We start from the raw sequence: 19,207 nt of genomic DNA on the forward strand, positions 1-19,207 counted from the left end.
GCTTACAATGTGGCTAAGGAAATGTAAAAGCACAAGCAAAGAAACAGAGATCCAAAAGCATATCAAATTAAGGCTGGTACTGTCACAGTACAAAAGCAGGTGTGGGAGAAGAAAGACCGAGCTGCCAGGAGAGCAGCTGTTATAAACGATGAATGCTTAATGGACAGAGACTTAAAGCGATTTACTGGCCAAAGGTCCAGTTCTGGTCTAGGTGGCAAACTTCCAGTGTTTTTAAAGAGATAGGAATAACTGGGAAAATTCAAAGGGCTAAGCATGGAAGTCAGGCTAGATGATGACGATAGTCTCTTCCGAAATAAAGAGCAGAGGGAAGCTGAACAAGGTCAGTGCTGAGTGCACAGCATTAAGCTGAGTTAACGTGAGTTTGAGGGCATAAAGTCTCTCTTACTGCGCTTAAAAATGTAAGCGGGACTCCTGGATTTCAGCGTGGCTTCCTTCTACGGGACTCTCTCCTACCCAATCTCAGCAATACTGAATACAACAGGTCCACATACCTTTAATGTTCGTTTAGTAGACCGCGGCATTTCTGTCCTTTCAGCATACTTGCTGACACTTAACTGCGGTCATAACACCCCAGCTCTCAAATACTGAGGCAGATGAACTCGTTCCTAGTCATTAGTGAGGTGGGCAGACCTCCAAGGCCTCGAGACACGACCATGTCCGCACCCGACTGTACAGACGCACGTGAGCTAACTCTGGACCACGCTCCAAGCTGGCAGGATGTGAGCCACCTCCAGTCCAGAGGCCATTCAGACACATTAGCACGGGACCGTGCCCAGCAAGTCCCATCTCTCAGGAGTTAATAGCTCGGGCATAGCATTACGCTTACTTGTCTAAATGGAGCTGGCCCGTGTCGTGCCAGCTTTGCAAAGACGGAAATCTTGCTTGAAACCGTCTGCACTTAATGCAACATCGAGGGCAATTCCGTACGCTGAGAAGATGAGCGACAGGCCTTCATCGGCAACATATACTTTCCTCCCTCTGAGTCAGCACTGAACCATGCCCCAGTGAGATGCCAGAGGAAAATTACTGCTCCAGATGTCAGCTTTCAGCTAAGTCATAAAACTGAGCCACTGATCCCTCGTTGCACCTTTCATAAAGGGGGCATGGTGGTAACCCTAAGCACGGTCAGCACCAGAAAGAATTTAGCATTTAACTTGCATTAATGCATCACGTTAGGTCCCTACAGAATATAGCCAACAGCCACTAGCAAGAGAACATTTTGCAGTAAGTATGCCTACAGTAGAACCTTTTCCTTATAACAAAACCTCCTAAACAAGCATAGCTTAAACTGATGTAACTCTACCAGAAGAGTTATAAGAGCAGACTTTGACCTCACATTCCAGAAAGGGCAAATACTAACCTAAATTCTCATTACAGTTTAACTGTCTAAATTACTTTTGTGATGCTGCTAAGCAGCCCCAATAACCCATCCCACTGCTAAGTGCTTTGGGATGAAAGTTGCTGTAGAAATGCAAGTGATTTTATGGAAATTAAGTAGTGTGCTCCCCGACAAAGAATCATGGCTAAAAGAACAAAAATTACTTGGGTTTTAATCAGAAGTACGTCCTCCATTTGCCCGGATGCCTAAAATCCCTCTAGAAGAGAGTTTATAGCCCACATGACATTTTTTTTCTCCTTCCCATCCTCAAATATACCTGTGTCCCTTCTTCACACTTTTCGCCATTTTCACTGGTTACTTCCATACGCATGAATTTGGGCGGGCGCCCCGGGCGTCTGCCTGGTCCAAACCTCCTCTTTCCTCGCCCACGACCTCTGCCTCTGGCTCTACAGAATACACAGTGTGCCAGGTTAGAGACAAAAGAGACGGATTTGGAATCTGCGCTCATTTTACACGTTCCTCCTTAGCAATCACCATTCACCCATTCAACTGAGTAACAACGGCTTGTAGCAAGTAATAATACCTGCAGAAATTCTGCCAGCGAAAAAACAGGGTACTGGTTAGTACATATTTATTTTGCACTCTGTGAGAAATCAAAGCCCAGAGCATAATATTTATTTCAGTAAACATGGGAATGAGAGGACTACTGGCTCCCAGCAAGTCCTCTGCCATGGCAACTCTCCTACTTCCAACACCCCAGTGTATGACATGCTGGAAAGCATTTTCAGATAGATGGAACGAGTGCACAAGGAAACAAATTTAAAACCTGAAGCCATAATATGCCCCCGCAAAAAGGCACGTAGCCATGGATGTCAGGCAGCAGACCGAAGGGAACAATTTTCTATGTCAAAAACACAAAACAAACCCCAGCCTCTTGCTAAGTTTCAGAAAAAAGCAGGCACCATTGTCTCCTGCTCCCTGATGGATGTTTCTAGATTCAGCTTTTAATAGGTCAGGATAAACAGGCTTTCTGGCCCAGTGGGGAGCCAAAGCACTAGAAGTCTTGCTCTCCGAGCTCTATCTGGACAGATTTGAGAACCATCCACATATTGAAATATTTCCCCTACTTAAGTCATTAGGAAAAAAAAACCAAAAACAAAAACAAACAAAAAAACCCTTTCACCGATTTTAATGGGGTATTTTTCATTTCCCCCAAACTGCTTCTCCTCAAACTACTATTTTCATGAAGCTTCTTATGCCAATCAGCTTTCTGGTGCTACGTTTTTGCCTTCTGGAGCTGAACCATTCTCTCATGGTTACCCAAGTCGGCCTGTTAAGACCCATAGGGCAAAGGCTCCTTCTTCAAGTCTGGAAAAGCACCACAGCGGTAGATAGACAAAGCTAAGCTTTCGGTACCTGCTGAAGAAGTCCAGCTTCTCATCGTGGGAGTTGAGGTGCTGCTGGAGTTGCTCTGAGCTCATGAAACGACGATTGCACTCGTAACACGGCCAGTTCTTTTCTTGCTCTCTGAGAACTGTATTCAATTGGAAATGTCAATAACAGCATTTCAGTCACCACCAGCTAAACGCCTCTTTTTTTTTTTTCCTCCAGGCCTTTCTGTCCTCTGCGGGCCATATTTCTCCCTTGAAGGTTAGACTGACTGCAGAATACCCAGCACACATCCATTTAGCTTCGCTTTTATCCCCTCTGCACTGTGATATGACTACAGCTGATTGCAGAAAGACAAAAAAGTCACTGAGGAAAATCTGCAAGGATTATTCACACTCCTTGAAACAGTTTACTCCAAAAATCTCCCTGAAGTTGTATGGATGAACACCTACAGGATCGCGTGTCTGACATAAGTTAGGCGTTAACAGAAATTCCTGAACCTGAAGCCGTTGCACATAGATTCACCAGACGCAATATTAGGACATCAAGTATGGAAACATACCTCTTTCCAGCAGCAACATAATGCTTCCCAGAAACTGAGGTGGAAGATTAAATTATTGTAATACTAGCATGAAAAGTGTTACCAGACACAGCCCAATAATATCTCTTAACCTAATAGAAATTTGGGAGCACTATATAGGCCATATACTTCAAACTAAAAACCCAACCATTGCCACCATCACCTGGAAAAACAGAAGAGAAAAGCCCAAATTACCCTTCCTTTCCTCCTCAGATATGTCATGGATCTTCTGGTTCACAAACTCTGCATAAGAGGCAGCATACCACACCTGGAGCAGGCATATAAGATGACACAATATTTTCTTAGATGAAACCAGAACTTAGGGGAATTCATTGGAAATTTTTTTGGTTTGGTTTGTTTCCCCCCCCCCACCCCCCCTTAAGCGCTACATGGACTCCGCTTGCCTCAACCCCTAACTCTCATTGCTCCTTTCGCCCTCAATAATAAAGCCTATTGAGATCAATACGCCTCTGCTAAGGAATAAAACAGCTTTGGTTAGAAAGCATATCCATTTAATTTTAAGGTATAGCTTCCTAATATGAGCATTCATCTCACACGGGGCTACCAGTACTTCAAAAGGAAATAAGATTAATCTTTTCAGACCTGACCATTGGATTGTAAAGGATGGATGCCAGCGAAGTACTGTTACGTGCTGGGGTAGATGTACCATGAGGAAAGGAAAAATTCCTGACTCGGGGGATTTCCCTTTTCTTTCCTGCTCTCTTTAAATGCGCAATAGGCAGCACAGTCTGCAAAGACTCATTTAAAGTGTTCCTGAAGTTCTGAAGGATTAGAGCAATATGGTTCTGCTTCCCAGAACAAACAACTGCCAGGCTGCAGCAGGCTGGACCCACTTTCCTTATGAGCAGAGGGATTTAGGAAAGAGGCAACAAAGATTATTGGAGCCTAAAGTCAGATGCTTACATTTAACTGAGAATTCTTGCATCATTTCTGATCTTATCTTGCTGTTTGATTAAAAAGGCTCAAACATAAAAGACATTACTCAAAGGAGGCATGAACAGATTTTCAGCACGAAAAACCTGGGCAAGTTTAAACCTTGGACTGACCACAGATGTTTTCACAGCAGCGATAAGTGACATTTCTGACTTCCTTCAAAGACTCATGAGCAGGTACGTGTTACTTTGCAGCCATCTCACTAGCCGGCCAAAGAAGGAAGCCTGGAGCTTCTAGACTATTCACTTGTCCCGCAGTGCAAAAGATCCCACAGCTTGAACTAAGGGATCCACCCAGTTCAGTCTTTCAACAAAATCTGTACGAATGCCCTACGTTGACTTGGAGAGGAAAATACTTTACAGAGCCTGGGTAATTCACTTCCAATTATCAAACTAATTTTACCCCAAAAGGCACTGCTAACACATGAAGCAAGAAAAATGGTGCTTCCACAGGCAGGTCTGCACAGATTGAATTAAAGTCTGATTTCAAATTGATTTAAAAGCAGTTGAAAAATGATGTTTGGATACAATTAGAATGGATTAACCAGATTTCTAGTGATTAGCTTAAGCAAACTCAGGACTGATTTCAGAGAAAGCAAAAAAAACCACCCTACTCTTTAAAATCAGAGACAAGTGTGCAGACAGGGCTTTCTCCTGGTTTAGCAAAGTGAATTTAAAACATTTTTTTTTTAATTAAATTGTTGTAATGTATGTGTTTAAAAAAAAAAAAAAAAGGATTCAGAGAAGAACAAACAATTTACTGATATCAAAGTCTTTCTGTTATTCTCAGTTCCCAAAAAGACATTCAAAATGAAGGCCATCTCAGCCAGTCATCCTGCTTTGAGTTTAGAGTAATCAAAACACTCCTAGAGGGAACAAAAAGTAACTCGCAGGGAAGTCACAATATTTGTTATAATCTTCCATTCGCAAAGTTGCAAAAGTTCCAGGAACAGAAAAGACAGGTAAAGTGAGAGACCATATCACTTAAGGCATCAGAAAACAAGTCAAGGGCACACAGAACTAACAGGAAATGGCATCCAGAACTAAAGAGAACAAGACTGCTGCAATAAAAGTTAGACTGCATCTGCAAAGTATGTGCTGCAAAGCATGGCAATGACAGACAAATCATTTACATACTCTTCTTCTAAACTTCCTCATTTAAGGTCTGAACCAAAGCCCACTTAAATTCTCTAAGTCAGTGGCTGACTACTGACTTCACTGACATTTGATTCAGGCCACGGTATGCTTTATTACAGAAAATAAAAGACCCTAACAAATTGTTCCACCTATTTACAGCAATCATTTCTGACACTTGGAGATGCACTTATTACATAGCAGCTCTAAGGTTTGACTCCATTGCTGGAAAGATGAGTCACAAACATGTGCAATGCCATACCTTAAGCTCCTGCTTGGGCTCCACGTTTTTAATTGTCGTATAATAAATATGGTGGCCGTACTGATACGCCACCAGGTTCTGCTCCAAATGGTTCTGAGCGGGACGCACAAACATCATCCAGTTACAAAGAGCCTCGCTAGAAAGTTCAAACCACAAGTCCTCTTGCAAATCTCTGTCTTTTCTGTCACCCTTATCAAGAGACACCTGTATTAAAATCCAATTACATGTAATAGTCACTGTCTGACCACAGGTTCAAAACATCTTGCGTTTCTACCGACCTCCCCCCTGCCCACCCCAAATCCCCACAACCTTTTTGTGACTAAGCAACTTTTACATCAGGAAAGCAACAAAGGCATAGCTGATATTTTTCCTTTGCTAACAGGGATTCAGAAACAGGCAACGTTTAGGAAAATACTTAAAACCTGATACCAATTTAGCTAGGGAGACATGGTGGGCCCTTCCACAGCTTTTGAAGGGGAAGAAGCATTCATTAAAATGGTCAAGCTCAGTACTTGACACACAACTATACATGAGGCACGAGAAGATGGAGCTTTAGTAGGCTCTATGGCATCAGTTGTCAGATGTTTCTTACTGGCAGCCCCACTTTTCCTTTTATTTCCTGGCTCATGACACCACCTCAAGCTGGAGGCACTGCCTCTGTTACTGAACTTCTGTTGGGTTCGTGAATCTGCCGGGGGTCATGACTTCCTTGTTGGACACCAACCATCATAGAAGCACTGTCTTAAGAGCACTGGTCCCTCTAGGGATTGCGTACCTTATCTCCATCAAATAAAGGACCAATCGCTATAATCAGACCAGTAAATAAACGGATCGAAGCTAGTCAAATCCATTTTACCTCGCGCAAACAGACTCGGTGGGGGCGAGAGGAGAGGGGCTCTCCTCTCTCCCCTACATCCTGGGGGAGGAAGGAGGGAAAGCGGAAGAAATATTTTTAACTTAAGTTACAGCGTGACACAAAATTACGCCTGCAAAACATCCTGAGACAGAGCAGCTATTTTTATGCCCAGATGCTGCTTCAGCCCATGTGAGAGTGATTCACTGCATTCAATATTATGAGTCCTATACATCATAACACCATAATGCCACAATATTCACCGTGACTGTGTCTCCCTGAACAACATGAGCAGCAGTAGATTTCACGTCAAAGTAAGCTGGGTGTTGCTGAATTACAGTAAGAGATGGGAATAACATAAGATCTCCAGTGAAGTAACTCATCAAGTCACAGCAACAGATTCAAACCCACGGAAATCAAAGTTTAGGCAAATTTCTCCCTTTCCCTCTCACACATACATACATACACACACCCACCTTCAAATGGATGTAGCAGTCTTTGAGTTCAGTTTGTCTAACCAGGGGTCCTTCCACGGGTCCAAACTGTGTGCGTTTAGGGATACGCCTTTTGGAGAACACACCTCCCAGAAATCTGTCTATGTACAGCACCAGGGGGAGGCTGGCTCTCGCCCTGGTCAGCACGGGCCGGTTTGGGATTGGATGCAGCGGTCCGTGTTTTGGACACACAGAGGGATGCGCATTATTACATTCTTCACACCCTACAACACAAAGAGAGGACACGAATATCAGGCAGGTATTCAGGCACCAGCTCAGAAAAGACATTTCAACAGCATTCTCTTTCTCTAAACATCTTTGACTCAGCTCTAGGAACATTTATTCCAATACCTGTCTATGTTTTAAAACATTAGACAGGGCAGCTTTCTGCAAAGTAAAGAATAAAGCTGCTCGGAGACTCCATCTAACAGAGAATCCTGTCTTTTGAGTGAGGCAGCCCAACAGGAGTATACATTTCTGGGTAGAATTCAGGGAACTGGTTATCACTGCTAAAATCTCAATGGTCTTTAACTCCATTTACTAATGGGCTAGGGGAAGGGGGAGAAGAAAGGCAAGGGGCAGCTAATACACTATACACTTCTTGATATCCTTACACAGATCATTGGGATCAAAAGGTCGAGGTGGATCTGGATCCCATTCATCCATGTCAGTGTCTTCCCCATCTTCCTCCTCATCCTCATCTTCGTCATCTTCCTCTTTTGTTTCCATCCTTCCCATTTGATTCTGCAGAGGTGCTAAAGGGTCAGAACCATCCACTGCCTCCATAGGAGGTAACACCTGGTTATGCACCGGTAGCGATGCCTGAGGACAAAACAGTCAAACAGTCAAAGTCAATTCCCCATTCAGAAGGGAAAAAACGCACTCTCACAACGACAAGCAGTGAAAGCTCCTGCTAGTCTACTCTTCCTATTTCCTTTGGTAATGGAAAGAAGGGCAAGGGAAACTGCATGATAAATGATTGCAGAGGGACATTTCACATCCCTGCTGCTCAGAGTCTCACTCAGAACAGCTCTGCATCGCTACCTGCTCTACCCTGACAGGGACCGATTTCTCAGGACAGCAAACTGAAATCAGAGGAGCTCTGAAACAAAGCCCAGGCCCTACTCGTGCTTGTGGAAATTATCCAGAGCCTAAAAGCTGTATTTTTAGCTTCTTCAGTAAAAGTGCAAGAACCCTGCACTTTGGCACATGATCTTTTGTCTCCTATCGTACAATCAAATGAAAACAATCCCCAGAGCACACATGTAGAGATCGATAAGGGAGGAGATAACACCAGGATTCGATATGAACTATGAGACATGGAGGACAGTTAAGGGGATTGCATTCTCTAATTTTAATTACGATTTTCCTTCGCTTTCCCTACAAAGAAAGCAAAAATAAATGGATGTGTATGCACAGAATACTCCATCACTCACGCGGGTTTCTCAGAGAACAAGAAATACCATACACAATAAAACTGAAGAGAGTGGCAAAGAGACACAGAGGAAATCAGTCCTACGTGACAGTCAAGAGTGACGCCTTCTGCTAAATTTGATTTTTGAAGCTGAAAGGAGTATTTTAAGGCGGCTGCTCAAGACAGAACAATCTGTAGAACAGGCTCCTCTGTATGTTCGCTACATGATCTCTCCTAAAAAAAACCCACACGCTCCACGATGAGACTATGAAAGACAGTACAAACCTATGCTAGAACTTTCTTGCATCGCCTCCCGTATCCCCCAGACATGTTTCATCACCTGAGACAATGGAGCAATGAAATCAGTGTACTTTTACATGTAAAAGAAAAGGGTGCCTGGCAACTTACTCTATCTGCTTGTGGACCCTGCTCCAGAGCCATTTGCTGGGGGGATTCGGCAACGTTGCCGAGCACGGACAGGTTGGTGGGATTCATGCTCTGAGCAGCAGCAGGCAAGAGCACAGTTACCTAAAATTATAGGCACTCATTTTAGCACTGCATCATTCCCATCCATCACTTACATACGGGCAGTGCCCTGCATGCAAAGCTCCCTGGAATCCTACACTAGGCCAAAAACTGCAGCATTTTAAGGGTGTTTTTAGTAGGGATGATGGGCTCAGACAAAACCTGCAGATCCAAACACATCCAAGTCTGAGAAAAAGCATTTGGGACAAAGGGAAAGGCTTCAAAGCTCCTTCTAGCTTTTGCAGCTTTCCAATCTCCTATCTCTCACGTTTAGCTTTAACTTAAGCTCCTATCCAGCCTGGAATTCAAACTGCGCTAGAAAGCAACAAGTGCAACGAGCTCTTTAGCTCTTGGTAAAGCTAGTCAACTGATGTCTTTGGTTTTTCCTCTATCTCCAAGTTTTCTTCCTCCTTTTTCCCTTTGTCCTTTGGGGGAGAGGAATAAACAAACAAAACATCCCAAGAGGTGTCTCCTCCCTTTTCCTATGTTTCTTTTTCCTCAAGCAAACCAAGATGCATCATAGAAACAAAAGGGTGTATTAACCCGGTTGGAAGATCAAGCACTCGAAAATCAGAGTGCAGAGAAAATCCAACAATTATTTTTCCATTATGTTATTTGGCTACACCGTAGATTTTTGCTTCCGTTTTTCTACTCATTTCCTTGTGTAGTAACAGGAAAATTAATGAATACTACTACACACATTAATTTGCTGTTCCCATCTATTCAGCAATAAACCAAAGGAAAATTAAGATGCCAGGAATTATCTTTCCTGCCTTTTGAGTTCTGCTTATCTCTACAGGTATTAGCACTGTTATCCCACACACTTTTTCATCCTTCTCTACCCTTAACATTGTGTGGGCTCTAGTTTGTGCTTCTGACTGTTAAATAGCTTTTGGACTAAAACAAAAGCCCTTGCCCCTCTACAGAGGGTTTAATATAAAATAAAAGAGAGCAGTGAAGCATGCCGCCAGACAGACAGAAGAGAGAAATTCTGGGTTTTTTGGGCAACGACGGCACAGCCCAGATTCCAGGGTGGGTGAGAGCGGACACAGCTGAGAGCAAACACCAGTCAGGACATTATAGAGCAGAAACTCAGAGGGAACACAAGTCAAGACGCTGCAGAGCAGTCACTCAACCTGGTTCTTCAAAAGCCTGGCCTGGAACCGGCATTCTCAAGGAGCAGACAAGAAAACCCAAAACATAAGCAGATAGACAGTCCTACAACTTGAAATCTAGTTGTTTTGTTTAAAGAGGTAATAAGAGTAATTTATGGAACTATTTGAAAACTACAGCCAAAAGACTTCAGGGAACAGTGTCAAAGTGAACAGGAAACCGCCGAGACAACAGCTGAACCTAAGTGTCTGGTATTGACATTCCCGATGCCAAGTGGCAATAGAAAAGGCATCATTATGCAGTCGCACACCTCCCGGCTTGCCAGCAACACGAGGTTCATGCAAGCTTGTGTCTACTTGTACCACATATTAGCATTTCCTACTACTAATCACACTTCAAACGCATCTTTACTTTCATTTCCATGTCAGACACTGCAAGAAATATAGGCAGTATTTTCCTATGAAAACCTCTGAATTCCTTTCAAATTCCTTCTAAGGTTTATTTTGAAAGACAGGAGGAATTTTAGTTATTAAGATTTGTGATTAGTCTGGAGGTGTCACACATCACACGTATACATAAAACACCTGAAAAAGCAGTAGCTGCCCTAATGATACACTAACCATTCACAAGCAAAAAAACTGTCTCCGTCAGGACTGCTGTCACAGACCATGCTGGAAGGGAGGAAGGGCAGGCTGAGGACATACAGACAAGTACTTATGCCCTTGATATTGGGCATATGAGAGTAACAACTCCCAAACTCTGCTGCTGCACCAGTGTGTCATGTGCACCGCATATATAACTATTCAGTTAATTGGATCACATATTTACCCGTAACACCTGGTGAAAAAGCAGGGTTTAAAACAGTTAAGTGGGATTTCTTGGTCTCTTTATGGAAGGAACTTGATCTGGCAAAAAAATTCAAAGCAACACCTCCAGAGAACAGCAAGAAGACACCTTTATTGTGTCAGTCACATTGTTTCCTGCTTGTGCCTCAACTTTTTAGAAGGCCTCAAAAAGCTTATTGTCAATCTACTTTTAACCTTTCATTCCTCCCCAGGCATGCCAACAGATATGCATTTTCGTGACTTTAGTAATGATTCAGATCTAAAACATCAACGCATCTGCCCCAAAAAGTCATCAATCAGCAATGATTTCAAGTCATTATGACAAGTATAATTTGAACTAGAGATCCAGATCTGAAAGCACCTATACCTGATTATCACAATCCAGTCCCCAAACATGCTAGTTAAAATTAAGAACAAATCCTCCACGTGCATACAGGAGAAAGGCAATTAAAATCTTACATTATCAAAACTTCCTAACCACAGCCTCCAGTTTCATTCTGTTTCTAGTCCACTGCACACTAGTGAGCATACCAGGCAGAACACCTGGGATACCAAGGCAAGCTACGGGACCCAGTAATTGAGCTTCTTCAGGTTTTGCAGTTGTTTCCCTATGAAGCTTCCAGTAAATCTAGAACTTGATCCAAAAACAATTTTTCTCCTTTCAAAGTTTTTCATAGACTTCAAGGCATTTGCATCAGAATCCATATGAGGACAACGGCAATCCCAGCCCTTTCAGAATGACGTTAAAATAAAGTTAGTCACACCTGTTTATTAAGTCATTTAAAGGGACACGGCTGGAAGATTTCTCTTGATATCTGGGGCAGGAAATTAGAATTTTTGTTGCACATGAATTTAAAAGTGTAAAAAGTTTAGAGTGTCTGAGTTTACAGCCATTCACGCACAAGGTAGCCGAGATCATACTGGCTCGTTACTGTAACCTTTTTGCTCATTATCGCTGGGATGACAGTAAATCAGTGGAGACTGTCATTTGACAAATTCAGAAGTAGCTTATCCGTCTCTACCACCACAACAATGTCCTTTTACCTTCTATGACAGTTCCCTTACAGTTTCAGGCCCAAGAAAAACAATGTCTCTTACCTGCTGCGTGGTAGCATCCTGCTGGACGTAAGCCACTTGGGACGGATCTGTAAACAGAGTCTAGACAAAGTGAAAAAGGCTTATCAAACCAGCCTTGGGGTTGTTTCTTCCCAACTCGCACAAGAATTGCCCTGCCACCAAGAAACAATCTACATACAAATAACTTACTTTGCTAATTATTAATGTGCCTATTACCACAGCAAATTAATTCAACTTACCCACGTGAGCCTACATTCATCAAAATTAGACTAAAATTAGGTAGCATTCCATAAAAAGATAGTATCATATTTATACGGCACTTTTCATCCATATACTCAAAGAGCTTTACAGGATTTTTTTAAAAGGGAAAAATCACTGTCAATTGCTGATGTGAATCAGTTCAACAGGACAGAATGCAGAAGATGCATGGAAGCCACGTAATAATTGAGAGCAGGACAGAAGGTAATTATTACTTTATCTTTCTGCCAGCTCACAAGAGACCTCCTCAGAAAAAAGCATCGGGTATCAGATATGTCCTACATGTGGATTTGTTATGGTCATTAAGTTGTTTTTCAGTTTCATAGAAGAGATGGCAACTTCAATACTCTTTCGGTAGTCTGCAAGAGCAGCCCTCACTGAACCATCACAACCACTTACAGGGTCTGGGAAGAGCAAGACTCAGAAAAACTAAGTATTGACTGAGGTCAGCCTTGCTTACTCTTCCAAAATTGGAGAATACCAGAGCTCCTGGCTCCTACAAAACAAAACATTGCATAATAAGAATTCCATCAGTGCTTTTTGATGATCTGTTCTCCATTGCATGTTAGTCTCTTATTAGTACACTCCGGGTCTTTTGGACAAAAAGAAAATAGCCAAAAAGGTTTGGAGTAACTCGGTCAGTAACTTCGTCAGAGATACAATATATTATATCATCTTACCCTCTCAGATCATCCCACCACACGAGAATTTCTGTTATGTACTAGCCAGGAACTGCACAGCAGACAGATCACGGCGCACAAGGCTATGCCAGTGCGGCTTCAAGCGTCAAGTAGATGCACTTTGTAGCGCTACTGATCTGTCATGTCAGCAAAGAGACTATAAAACACTCCTGACAAAATCTGTCTGCTCCTCATTCTTATCTATCCACCCAGAAGTACGGATGCATACTATGTTAACTCCCCAGATAAATACATGCTGCCAGAGACAAAAGCTATTTGATATTTAATATAATTATACAAAAAAAAGCCTTGGCCTATGAAATCAACACCTTCTCTGACTAAAGACTGCAAAATTAGATTAAATATGCTGGGATCCTCTGCAAAAACAGAAGACATAGTGTTACTATTAATTATGAGAGTGACACTACACAAAACAAGGACTCCTCTTCCAGAAGAAGCATGGGTCCTTCTTATAACCGTTGATGTCTGAATCAATTAGCTTTTTACCAAACACAACAGAGGCAGAATTTCTGGAGAGATTATCAGCGTTTTCAAAAACACCTTTGATCTAATTGCAATCTCGTCTACCTCTAGCAAAATAACCAGCGTTTCACAATTTATAGCCCAGCATCCTTTGATTACTACATTTCCACATCAGACCGGAATGAACAGCGTGAAGTCCCTGTTCACCAATGGGCAGATGAAAGTGTTGCAATTGTGACTGCCAGCCATTTTCCAGTCACCTCGCTGGGCTGGGAGCTGGCTCTTATTTTGGACAAGATTGTTTCTCTTTCTAGGTGCCAGAAAAGGGTGGGCTCAGAACCACACATGCCTGCGTAGCTTCCACGGGATGGATGTAAACTAGCGTGTGCTCCGAGGTGTCCACGGAGGTGTAGGAGGTGCCATCTGCCGTGTAGACCACTTGCTGCGAGGGACGGTCCTGGTCATCACTGTAGACGATCTGTGCCACTGCCCCCCCTTCAGGGACGAAGTGCACCTGGAAGAAAAACAGATCCTACGCTCAAACTTCTGCAGACATACGCCTGTGGGAAACCACACCAAAAACGCAGGTTGCAGAAGCATCTCGGAAAGCAGGGAATACCTTGTGTCCCAACTACCTAGCCAATTGTTTTGGAAACAGCATAAAGCTCATTGTATAATTCATACTAAAAGCCTCATCTAAACAATGCCAGCAACACAGAAATCCGGACATAAAAACTACCACCCGTTTCTCTCTTTTACTCTGCATTTTAACTCAAGACCTAGCTGCTATAAAAAGCACCTTCTAATAGTCCTTGGATCACTTTTTCTGCTGTAGATTGTTTCAAAGGAAGTTCAGATTTGAGCTGGTGTACCGGTGGGATTTATTGGTGTGTTTTTTTTCCCCTTTATTTCCATATTGTTGTCTGGCTTTCTGATGTTATTATTTTTATTCAGCTAGCTCTGCAGTTAGAGGTAATTATTTTGTTGCTCGATGAATGGCTAACACCGTATTAACTTTCTGACATTGCTTCAAGTAATAGTATTGTACCTATGATGAAGCAGCAACAGCACATGTTTGATCGCTTCCCTGTAGCGGGAACATGCACTGTCAGTAGAACAAGTCAACTGTCTAAATACAGAAACACATAACGGAAAGCATTAAGCAAGGATTCCAAGGACTGCTAGAACAAGTTCTCTCCAGGGCAGCAGTTCAAATCCAAATCATTTTTGACCAAAAATTACAACCACAAATAATAATCAGTGGCCTGCTTCAAATGAGCTACAAGACTTAACTCCAACGGTAACAGAAGCATGCTTACCTTTTGACACCCTTTACACATTGCAAAGTACTTTCACCACACGGCAAAAATGGGACAGTTAGCAGGAAACTAGTTTAATATCCATATTCAGAGTATCCTCACAGATTGATATGCAAATGCTGCCTTTTCACATAAAATGAAACCATATTTACATATGTATTAATATGTAACCATAGTTACATAGTTTTTCTTTGCTTCACCTTCCAGACTATGTCTCAGAAGACACCTAGCACTCCTACAGGGATGCTAAGTACCGACTCCGTACAATAAATCCTCATGCAAACCCTACAGTAAGGATGCATGCGGGGCTTCGCATTTGGAGGGCGCTCTGCAAACCTTGTAACGGCCATGTGCAAGGAACAGCACAGTTATCCCACCTTACAGATAAAGGAAACAGGCCATCGAAAATTTTCTTTGCAAATTTCACAGCTGAAAATTATCAAGAAGGCCAGAATTCCCAGGATTGTGGGTTGACTGTCATGCAGCACCCTCTATTCATAAGATGTTCGTAAGTACAAGCCAGTTTACAGTCCTCTAGAGACTCTCAGCTGCATTGTCTCAGAGACAGTAACTAGCTGCATAAATAAGAATTGGACTTTATTAGTCACTGACAATTAACATTTTTCTCTTCCCCACTGTCCAGATGTCTGACTGGAAAAAAATTATTCTCATTACTTTCCCAAGGTCCACCCACAACTCAAACTGATTCGACTGACGCTATCAAAATGGGCTGCCACTGACCACAGATTTTTGTTAATATTCATTAATCTGAATACCCTGTCACTTTCTCATGTGCTTGTACATATATTTAGACACTGACACTTATACAGCCACTGGCAGGTTTCATTTAGCTCTGGTTTCAGATGCCTGTGTACTCACTGCAGTGCTGTACGCAGTTCACTTTGAGCCTTTCATGTGAAATCATCACAGACATCTTTATATTTCTTCTCAAATGAAAGCTGCGTTTCTAGACTATAAAGCAGCAAATGGGAACACCTGCTTGCTAAGCCACTGCAGCAAGCCCGACTCTGTCCAAGCAGATGCCGAGAGCTCTGGAAGGCACTAGTCACCTGAGCAGTATTCTGTTCCTGCTCAGCAGAGTCAGCCCACACCTGAGGACTTTCCTCTTTCGAGTCCATCTCCTCCCTGCTGTGGTGCTCCATGATGAGAGATATCTACTGGAGGAATGTGTGGCTGAATAGATTCATCTGTTCACTGTGTTTCTATTTCCAGAAGACAAGATGATCTTCAGTAACATGGCTATAAAGAAAAAAAAGAGACAGATATTAAAACAGAGTACAACACAATCAGTTTTGGTTGAGATTCAAAGGGGATGTGCGGTGTTATCATCAGCTACTGCACCGCAGGAACAGACTGCCAGAGTAAAGCAGCCTTGGCTTTATGAACACATGCATCCTCATTTCCCATTCTCAAGCTCTGCTCTTTAACACTTTCCGTGTCCTACTGAGGAGGAAACAAGTCAACAATTGCAACAACTGCACTGAGGGACCTCTGAAAATCCAGTCCAACCTTCCTCCTCAAGCAGGGTCACCTAAAGCAGGTTGCCCAGGACTGTGTCCGGGTGGATTCTCAATATATCTAAGGACAGCAGCTCCCCAACCACTCTGGACAACCTGTTTCAGTGCTCAGGCAGCCTCACAGTAAAACTGACAACCCCACTGCCACACACACACTTTTCTTCTATTCAGATGGAACTTCCTCTGTTCCAGTTTGCGTTCGTTGCCTCCTGTCCTGACCTCTTAACACAGCCCTTCTGGCACCTAAATGCCTAGAAATCAATAAACAATGCAGAAAATTGAACCTAAGTTTCTAACAAGCAAGCACAAAGTTCAGAGACATCACTGTTTTCTCTGTTCATCTCAAAGAGTTCTTTTCTTCCAAGAATCAAACAGCTTTACATTTACCAGCAGCTTTCTCCTTGCACAAAGCTGCAGTCCCAGTTGGTATTCAGATGGTGTTACAATAGACGATTTTTAGAAAAAGAACAATGAAACTTAAACTCTGATGTAAGCCTGAAGATCCTAACAAATTGCTTCCACGCTAGGTTTTATTCACCTCTTGCAATTTTACTGGAGCCCCTCAATCTGCCATGGGGAATCTCAAAAGCGTAATTTACAGCTCTGGCGATCGGTTTAGTCAGTGGTTCAGCACCTTCCCAATCCTGCGTCTCCAATGTCATATTAAATCACAGGCCCAGGAATTAGCATGAGGCTGAGCCCATTTCATTTTTCAGCTAGTCCAATTAACTTTATTTTATACCGAGTGCCTCGCTGGGCTGAGCCACTGCCAGTACCCCGCCTGTGCACCAGGAAGAAAGCAGAAGGCTCCTTGCTGACGCTTTCATTCATTTGCATTTTAAATGCAAATTCTTTTAGTCATAATTTATTCCCATAAATGCTAGCAGTTGGCTTGTCACTGACAAGCTAAAAAAAGATGAGGAAGAAAGAAGCAGGCACTTTCTGCCTTCTGCTAATTTCACCAGCAACGAGTAAGCTTTGCAGACCTGAGCACCGACTGTGCCGCTGGTCTTCGCCAGAACGTATAAATCAATGATACAGAGACGTCTCAGGATAACGTCACTGAACTGAACAGTGGGAAAAATCACGTTTCTTTCGCATATACTAAGAAACACTGTGGGAAAGTTATTTCTGGGCAATTTTAGACAGTAAGTCATGCCACTGTTGGTGGCTACTGCCAAACATTGGCTTTCTCATGCTGACCACCACACTATACAGGCACCACGTGATTGCCCACGAAAGGGGCGACCAAGGCGTGGCGCGATGGCTGCTCTGACTTCACATCAGCCTCTTGTCATTAGATTCTGCGATAAAGGAGCAGAAATGCTATCTCAATAGCTCTCTATAGCTACTACATACGCTCTGTTATTTAGCTCTTTATAGCTATGCTCTCTATAGCTATTACTATACATCACTATATACAAAAACTCCACACAAAGCACAGGAGAGAAAAGGAAAAAAAAAATTACCATGTTGTACCTGTGTGCAACGTTTTAGCTACAGGATCTCATTAGTGAGGAAAAATGAACAATGCTCAGGACTGATAAACACCTTGCCCTGCTCTCCAGGTGTTGGAAGGGTCTATGGGGCACACAGCCTCCAACATATAAATATTACCTGTCCTGCCATGGTCCCTTTCATCCAGCTGTCTCAAAGCCACTTGCTATATTATCAAGATTTAATTCAGGGATTTCCTCATATCTAATCCTGTCCCTTCCCCTGACCTCCAGCACTCATTTTGTTAGCTATATGACCACCAAGAGGTCGAGAACATCCCACATGAGACATGACAGCATTTATGTCAGCAACAAAATCCGAACAACCCTGGCAGAAAATTAACTGCCTATCCCGTCCATCTCCTTTGGCTCTGTTTATCCCCAACTGCTCTGTCTCGGGACTGTTGACATGATTAACCAAGAGCCCATTCAGGTAATTGCAATAACAAAAGCCAGTAGTTTAATCCATTACCCTAGACCTAATTGCTTAGAACAATGAAAATAAATGCCAGAGGTTTCAATGATTTTTGTTTTAAATATAATCATCTAGTTAGTACAAACTCAATTAAATCAGACAGTAATTGAATTAAGAGAAAGGCACAGTTATGGCCAATTCCACATGGTGCAACAGGTAGCAGAATTTTTGGCTGACTTTCCCGACAAACAGCTATTTATTGGCAGTCTGAAGGAAGATGCTGACTCTCCTGCTGACTCATTTCGGCACAAGTAACTCTTACTCCTTGAGTAGAAAGGAGACTAAAGAGGTCTTTAAGAGGTGAAACTGGACAGTAAACTTCAAATCTGCAAAAAATAGCTCAAAAAGTTGGAAAAGAAAGCAGAAGATAAGATATTTCAGGTTTGTCATGGTTCTAAAGCTTAGCACCGATCTCAAATCTCAGGAAAGAAAGGCAAGGTTGAGCCAAATTCAGTGGCTCAGTGGTGCAGCTTCTATAAATGGCACCTTTACATTATTGCTGTTCTTCACAGTAGTGAAAAAAATACACCCTGTGCCCAGCCATTCATGTAACGCTAACAGTCAGGCTATTTTGCTGAAGCTTTCAAATTACGCATTTTAAAACACAGCTTAGGATCTATCCTTCCAGCGTGCATTCCTGCCAAAGACTGAATCTCCATTAATTCTTATCATTTCTGTTATCACCACCAAAATACACAGGAAAGCATATTTCTCCAGAAACTTGGAACCACAGGCAGCAACTGAGATGGCAGGAGCAAGCGCTGAAGTATAGCTGGTACAAAAGGCGACTGCAAAAACAAGATCCGTGGTTACGGCTAGGATATTTAGAAAGGGTTGAGTTGGAAAGCACCGTCTGCCCCAAAGTCACCAACTACGAAACCGCCCAGAAATGGCTAGGATATTTAGAAAGGGTTGAGTTGGAAAACACCGTCTGCCCCAGTCACCGACAACGAAACCGC

At 42.7% G+C, this 19,207-nt stretch overlaps 1 protein-coding gene across 8 annotated transcripts in view; it reads right to left on the bottom strand.

Moving 5' to 3' along the window:
- The window catches only part of PRDM10 (PR/SET domain 10), a 48,049-nt gene that overhangs the window by 21,791 nt on the left and 7,051 nt on the right, over nt 1-19,207 (bottom strand). For 6 of the 8 annotated variants that reach the window (XM_064524320.1, XM_026097245.2, XM_026097246.2 and 3 more), the window contains 10 exons: nt 15,810-15,999; nt 13,770-13,934; nt 12,021-12,080; nt 8,848-8,967; nt 7,640-7,847; nt 7,008-7,249; nt 5,679-5,882; nt 3,525-3,597; nt 2,777-2,894; nt 1,677-1,806 (listed from right to left, as the gene is read on the bottom strand). In XM_064524320.1, the coding sequence (XP_064380390.1) occupies nt 1,677-1,806; nt 2,777-2,894; nt 3,525-3,597; nt 5,679-5,882; nt 7,008-7,249; nt 7,640-7,847; nt 8,848-8,967; nt 12,021-12,080; nt 13,770-13,934; nt 15,810-15,902 (1,413 nt within the window). In that variant the 5' untranslated portion in view covers nt 15,903-15,999. The remainder of the gene's footprint in view (nt 1-1,676; nt 1,807-2,776; nt 2,895-3,524; nt 3,598-5,678; nt 5,883-7,007; nt 7,250-7,639; nt 7,848-8,847; nt 8,968-12,020; nt 12,081-13,769; nt 13,935-15,809; nt 16,000-19,207) is intronic. The other 2 variants (XM_064524319.1, XM_064524321.1) reach the window with 2 other exon arrangements.

Source organism: Dromaius novaehollandiae, chromosome 21 (genome assembly GCF_036370855.1).
Source record: "Dromaius novaehollandiae isolate bDroNov1 chromosome 21, bDroNov1.hap1, whole genome shotgun sequence".
Classification (NCBI taxonomy): Eukaryota; Metazoa; Chordata; class Aves; order Casuariiformes; family Dromaiidae; genus Dromaius; species Dromaius novaehollandiae.